The sequence below is a fragment of the Hypomesus transpacificus genome, chromosome 18 (genome assembly GCF_021917145.1).
Source record: "Hypomesus transpacificus isolate Combined female chromosome 18, fHypTra1, whole genome shotgun sequence".
NCBI classification, from domain to species: Eukaryota; Metazoa; Chordata; class Actinopteri; order Osmeriformes; family Osmeridae; genus Hypomesus; species Hypomesus transpacificus.
Genome location: NC_061077.1, coordinates 3,214,083 through 3,220,697, shown reverse-complemented (window position 1 = coordinate 3,220,697; position 6,615 = coordinate 3,214,083). Strand labels below are relative to the sequence as shown.

Below are 6,615 nucleotides of genomic sequence, written 5' to 3'. Positions count from 1 at the left end.
TGTACTGTTTAAAAAGAGAAAGATGGTCAAATTCAACAATAGTCAAATATCTTTATTTGAAAACCAATAACCACCAATATATGTTAAAATAAAATACTTTTTTGTGTTTATGTTAATGGTTTCCTAGGGGCAGATTTAGACATTTTCATTGGGGGTGGCAATGGGGCGGCAGAAGGAAGTTGTTGGGTGGCCTCCTGGAGGCCAATCCTAACCCAAAGTCGGGGGTACGGTACTCCCTATGGTAAATGATTAGGCTTAAACAGTAACATTAATATTATTTATGTTCTGTAATGTACAAATAATATCTTTCCATGGGAAGATTGGGGTGGCAGTATTTTCTATTGGCACCCTTGCCACCCCTTATATCCGCCACTGCTCTTCAGTTTCTCCTCTTGCAGTGGCTCGCCTGCCAATTTCTAGTGTGAATCTGAATTTTCAGTGGTAGCAATTATCTCAGCTGTCTCCTTGCCTGACCATATCGACCCGATTCCCCATGTGGTCTGAAAAACATAATGACAACAGCCCCAGTTTAGAATTCCAATTCCAATATCTCTTCATTACTCATAGCTCACTGAATGTGGGGTACTACAAAGTTATTGCAACTTTATTAGTGTACTGCTACAACAGAGAGGGGTCGTTGAGTCTTGAAAGAGGGCTGCCTCTGTGAAGAAGTATAGACTCGTTGACTGACGTTGCTGGGAAGAGCACGCAACAGACAGTCCCGGTTAAATCATACAGAAGTAATGGAGACTGTATTTTTAAAGCACAGTAAAAAGTTGGCAGGGGCTGATGCCATTAATGATGCATGGGCTCGAGAGAGGTTCTAAGACTGAAGCTCCACTGCTTAGCACAGAGAGAGAGAGAGAGAGAGAGAGAGAGAGAGAGAGAGAGAGAGAGAGAGAGAGAGAGAGAGTACTGAGGAAACCACTGTGGTCTCCACCAGAGTGGAGGGAGAAAGATACAGGGTGGTCCTCCTGAATGACATGCTCAGAGTTCCCATCCCATCTAGCATGACAAGCCTGCTGGTCTTTTGCTGCTGCTGCTGCTGCTTACCTAACCAGGGAGAAAAGATGATCTGCTCAGCCAGCTGTGCTGCTGCTGTACATGGAGATTATGCCACCGCTCTGTAATGTAGCATAGGTGGTTCGGTCACTACACACACAAGCATATGTTTCAGGTTAGAGAGGGGGGTGGCTGTAACGGTGTTACTGTGGCACACAGGAGAGGGCCTGTTTCAGGAGATGGTGACATTGGTCTTGACCGTCCTGTGACTGGGACCGGTTGTCTCTGCATGCATAAAATGGTGGGGAAAGGGGGTGGACTACACAACACAGCACCATCAAATGCAGTACCTATACAAATCCCAGTAGTTATGATAAAAAATGTAACAGGTTACCCTGAGTTATGGATTCCTGGCCAGAAGTCCCTCAGTCTATTGACTGGTTCCTGGAACCTCAGGCCTTGAACATTTGTCATGGGATGCTTGGTGCTGTATTGTGGATGCCTCAACGATCCAGTCTTCCATAGACCAGAGATCTGAACCGTGTCACCTTAACCTCTGTGTCTGTGTCATGCTGTGAAGAGTTGTTAGATTGAGCTGGATGCTGACCGGAGCCTTTTACCTCACTACTGCTAATCTACAGGGGGTCTGGAGCAGGTTGACATCTCATTACCCGACCCACACACATCTCTTAACCGCACACACACCAACTCTCCCCCACACATACCACTCTCTCTCCTCTCCTGTCTCCCTCTACTCTTTCTGTGCCTTACTCCGACCCCCCAAACCAGGTCCTCAGGTCTACTTTCATCCCCCTGACTCCTTCCTGTCTACTTGTCTTTCTTTTGGTCCCAGTCTCTTCCCACTCCCCTGTCCCCGCTCGCTTCCCTGTCCACACCCTTATTACTCCCTAGTCTCTTCTGACTCTCCTTTTCTCTCCCTCTCCCATGTCTCTGCTGCCTCCTCTGACGACCCCTCCCTTCCCCATCAATATTCAAAAACAATAAATAAATAAATCATCATAGCCTTAAGCCTCTGGGTACTTTTGCACTTTCCAAGTAAAAGAGAGGGAGACTCCCTCTTTCTCCATCCTCATCTTTTTTCCCAGGTCACTCCTCAGTCCCTCAATCTCCCTCATTCTTTAGCTCTCTTCTGCTATTGTTCATTTCAGACTTTATCACCTTTGAAATGAGGACACCTAAGGCTCGGCTAATGGTTTGTTAGATCCCATTTGTATGTGTGTGTGTGTGTGTGTGTGTGTGTGACAGAGAGAGAGAGAGAGAGAGAGAGAGAGAGAGAGAGAGAGAGAGAGAGAGAGAGAGAGAGTGAGAGAGAGAGAACGAGGGAGAGAGAGAGAGAGAGAGAGAGAGAGAGAGAGAGAGAGAGAGAGAGAGAGAACGAGAGAGAGAGAGAGAACGAGAGAGAGAGAGAGAGAGAGAGAGAGAGAGAGAGAGAGAGAGAGAGAGAGAAGAGAGAGAGTGAGAGAGAGAGGAACGAGAGAGAGAGAGAGAGAGAGAGAGAGAGAGGAGAGAGAGAGAGAGAGAGTAGAGAGAGAGAGAGAGAGAGAGAGAGAGAGAGAGAGAGAGAGTGAGAGAGAGAGAGAGAGAGAACGAGAGAGAGGAGAGAGATGGTGAGAAAGAGAGATTCTAACTACTCGCTGGCACAGGAGTCCAAGACAGATGGCTCAGTTATTATCTCCTGTTGTTCTGGCCCATCAGAGAAGCACTTTGATGTTTACACCATGCCATACACACACTCACACATTCACATCCACAGATGCACACAAACAAAAACAAACCACACACACAAAGACACCTCACTTTCTCGTGCTTACTTTTAGCTTTGTTCTCCTCTTTCACTCTCCTGTATCACCAACATCACAAGACTCAGCTCCCAGAAACCAGAATCCTTCTCCTGGTAAATATTTACAGTTTTGCTAGTCAACTGTTTGCTATGGTAACAGCTTTTCATATTTAAATGGTGCCTTCTGCCCCACTGCACTCAGCAGGGACAAAACGCCACTGAGGAGTAAATAAAGGGAAGTGAATGAAAGAAGTGAAGCGGAAGTATGTCTTCCTGGCTTTTTAACTGTGTTATCACAGTAAACAAATAAAATCATCACTTTAAATATTTCAGCCAAACATCTTACGAATAAGTCATATTTTCTTGACTTGTTGTTTAAGTGTCTCAATGTCTTCCCTGGTGTGAGTCTCTATCTCCTTCCAAACTACTATGCCTATTTTGATGCAGTCTGGGGATAAAATATAGTAGTATCCCTGTAAAAGAAAACATTTGCTGACGTTCAAACACAGCTAGCAAAGCAGATTTCTGCAAATGCATACCCTCTTTTTTATCTCTTTCTCACAAGTTCTCTCTCTCTTCATCCTTCCAACTCTCTCTCTCTCTCACAACGCCTCTCTCTGTTTGATCAAATGTCTTTGTTTCCTTCTACCTCCCATTTTTAATCTTCTCTCTTTAGTTTCCCTTTCTAATTCCATAATTCCTCCGACCCCCCTCTGAATTGCACAGCCCTTTTGGAATCCTGGCCCTGAAATCTCATGTGGCAACATATCATCCACGCTCTCCCTCCCTCTCTCTCCTGGTTCCTTCCTTGTTCCCTGCCTTTATTGGCTTGTCGCAGCTAGTTTCCTCCATCTTAATGCTGAAGTTGTTTTGTATGCGTAGATATTGGCTGTATAGTGGCCTGTCAAAGCCATGTCTGGGGCTGTCAGTCAGCAAAAGCCTCAAAGAGACTCAACAGCAACGACTTATAGCTTTGCCGCCAGACATCTTGCCTGTGTCACACATCACTTTATCCTAATGTATTCTCTAATTGGAAGCTGTTTCAACTGTCTCAAGGCCAGGATGATTTGTGGAATCATCTTCCAATCACTTTGAAAAATACAATTTGGTGGCAAAGGAAAATGGAATGTTCAGGGGTTAAGGGCGTAAATTGTACATCATGAAAGGGCTTGAATTAAGTATAAGGGTGGAAACTATTCTCAACAGAGTTTACAATGCAAATCTGTACTCACACAAACGATAATTTTCTTGACTGAAATAAGTCCCTTAACGTATGGACCAATAAGTAGCATCACTCGTGAACTTTCACACTTCCATATGTACTAAAGGCCAAAGGTCACTCCCATGGAACCTTTAATTTTCCTCATTCTAAAACTGAACTCTGTTCAGAGTTCTATTTAAATAAGATAGACAGACCACTGACAGGAAGACAGAGCACTTAGCCAGCCCCAGTCATCCTCTTCAATAATGCAACTACATGCATGCGACAGCCACAAACGGCCTGCATACCAAAGCACCAGTGCAGCCCCACAAGTGTGTGTGTGTGTGTTTGTGTGTGTGCATCATGTACGTATGCATGTTTGTATTTATGTGTGTGTTGGGGTTATTGGATTGGTCTGACTTGTTGCTCCCCATGTTAATAATTTGGGAGAGTGTTTCATTTGTCTTCTTAGGTATATTCAAACCAAATCAACGTTTATTTGTATAGAACTTCCCATCAACCAACCTAAACTCTCAGGGAAGACAAGGAAAAACTCCCAGAAAAACTCATTGAATGTCACTGTCAGCTGGCACTCTTCAAACTCGTTAACTTATTGCGCAGTCAGGTTTAAATGTACTTAAAAACACAAATTTAACTCATAATTTAGTTTGTGGTGGGACAGAGTTTACTGACAGTATATTGTCGCCACCTGGCGTTGTGAGGATAACGGGCCGGAAGTTGTACTCGTAAGTTCTGATGGACTTCCTCTCAGGCACATGTGTAAAACCTTGTTTTTTTCTGGATATTCGTAATCTAAACGTGTCTACTAGCTACCTTGTTATATGGGCCTCCAATTGTAGTTTCTGTAAGCTTTGAAGCCCTCAGAAACGGTAAGCTGCTATAAATATTTCTGACAGTATTTTTACTATCCGCTCTGTGTGATTCTCACGTGCTAGCTACTAGAATAAGCATGCTAGCCCGCTAGCTAGCTGTTTATATCTGTTAGCAAGCCAGACAGTTGTAGCGATGCGCGCTGGTTTGTTTTAATAACGTTATTCCATATTTAAGACTGTAAATATTAGTGTCGTATTTCATTCAACCCGTTTCATTCCCTACAACCTGTCCAGTGAAAAATGGTAAGTAAGGAGAGGACGACCACCGAGGTTGAGGAGTCGCAGGTGACTGAGGAAGACGTGATAGCTGGTGAAAACTCGGGAGAACAGAACCAGACCGTGGAGGAGGATGACGATGAGGACGATACTGATGGAGAAGACGACGACGACGAAGAAGACGACGACGAAGAAGACGATGAAGACATAGATAAAGCCCGGGAAGGACAGGGTGATAAAGGAGTAAAAAAATATAAAGCTCCACTAGGGAAGAAGACTCTTCCAGGGATTGTGTACCTAGGTCACATCCCTCCCAGGTTACGGCCCAAGCACATGAGAAACATGCTAGGGGTTTATGGAGAGATCGGAAGAGTCTTTCTGCAGCCCGAGGGTGAGTATACCAGCCATGGTCCTTCCAGACCTTTCGAAAGGCTATAAACTCATTATTTTGGTAATTCTACAGCAGAAACACACACCCCATCAATCCTCCTGTTATTATCCTCTGCAGACCGCTCAGTGAAGAGGAAGAAGAAGAAAGCAGGCTCCAAAGCCTGCAGCTTTACAGAGGGCTGGGTGGAGTTCAGGGACAAACGTGTGGCGAAAAGGGTGGCAGCCAGCATCCACAACACATCCATGGGCGCCCGCAAACGAAGCCGCTTCCACAGCGACCTGTGGTGCATCAAGGTGATGACACTGTCCATCGTCAAATCTATATATTCATTGTTTAAAATTGTACAACCTGTAGATGACAATTTCTGAGCATTGATAACATTCTATTCATAACAGTCGGGTTGTCTGCCATTTGTGTCCAGTACCTGCACAGGTTCCAGTGGTGCCATCTGAGCGAACGACTGGCGTACGAGCATACAGTCCTGCAGCAGCGCCTCCGCACCGAGATCTCCCAAGCCAAGCGCGAGACTAACTTCTACCTGGCCAACGTGGAGAAGAGTCAGGGCATGGACAAGCGGAGGAAGCAGAGGGAGAGGAAGGGCGAGACGATAGAGGAGAAGACCTGGGACTTCACCCAGAGGAAGACCGAGGATGAGATCCAGATGAGCCGCATGAAGAGGCAGGGCCTGTCCAAGAAGAACCTCCTGAAGGCCAAGGACAAGGCCAGGGTGATTCAGGAGAAGTCCCAGTCCAACGTCTCGTTGCTGGCCAAGATCTTCAATAGCAGTAAGGGCCAGAGCTGAGGGCACAGTCCTCTAAAGATCTACACCGATCAAATGCTAAAATTGACTGTGTCGTTCGTCAGAAAGACACCAGAGGGGGGTGTTGTGTGGAGGTATTTCTACTTCCACAGGCAGGGAGGCAGATGTGAGGTAGCCCAGTACATATGCAGGGTTGAACATTTGTCATAAAGGCCTAATTAATGGCTATACATTTGTAATTACTGTGCATGAATTGGGTGTCTTTACCATTGCATTGAACCGTGCCTCTGTAATATAAACAAATGTCAGTAAAAATATTGACAGTAAAAAGTTGTGAAGAAAGAGGAAAAC

General features: G+C 45.2%; 1 protein-coding gene across 1 annotated transcript; it reads left to right on the top strand.

Moving 5' to 3' along the window:
* Positions 1-4,732: 4,732 nt before the first annotated feature.
* Positions 4,733-6,614, top strand: abt1 (activator of basal transcription 1). The gene is made up of 4 exons (XM_047039272.1): positions 4,733-4,894; positions 5,132-5,504; positions 5,622-5,797; positions 5,926-6,614. Exons 2-4 carry the CDS (start codon positions 5,138-5,140, stop codon positions 6,304-6,306), a joined length of 924 nt encoding a protein of 307 aa, XP_046895228.1. The 5' UTR covers positions 4,733-4,894; positions 5,132-5,137; the 3' UTR covers positions 6,307-6,614.
* The last annotated feature ends 1 nt before the right edge of the window (position 6,615 follows it).

Bases quoted from the DNA above. Each gene is read 5' to 3' on its own strand.
- abt1 (XM_047039272.1), top strand. From the start codon at position 5,138: ATGGTAAGTAAGGAGAGGACGACCACCGAGGTTGAGGAGTCGCAGGTG. The intron at 5,505-5,621 runs GTGAGTATACCA...TATCCTCTGCAG, and splicing joins AGTCTTTCTGCAGCCCGAGG to ACCGCTCAGTGAAGAGGAAG. The intron at 5,798-5,925 runs GTGATGACACTG...ATTTGTGTCCAG, and splicing joins GCGACCTGTGGTGCATCAAG to TACCTGCACAGGTTCCAGTG.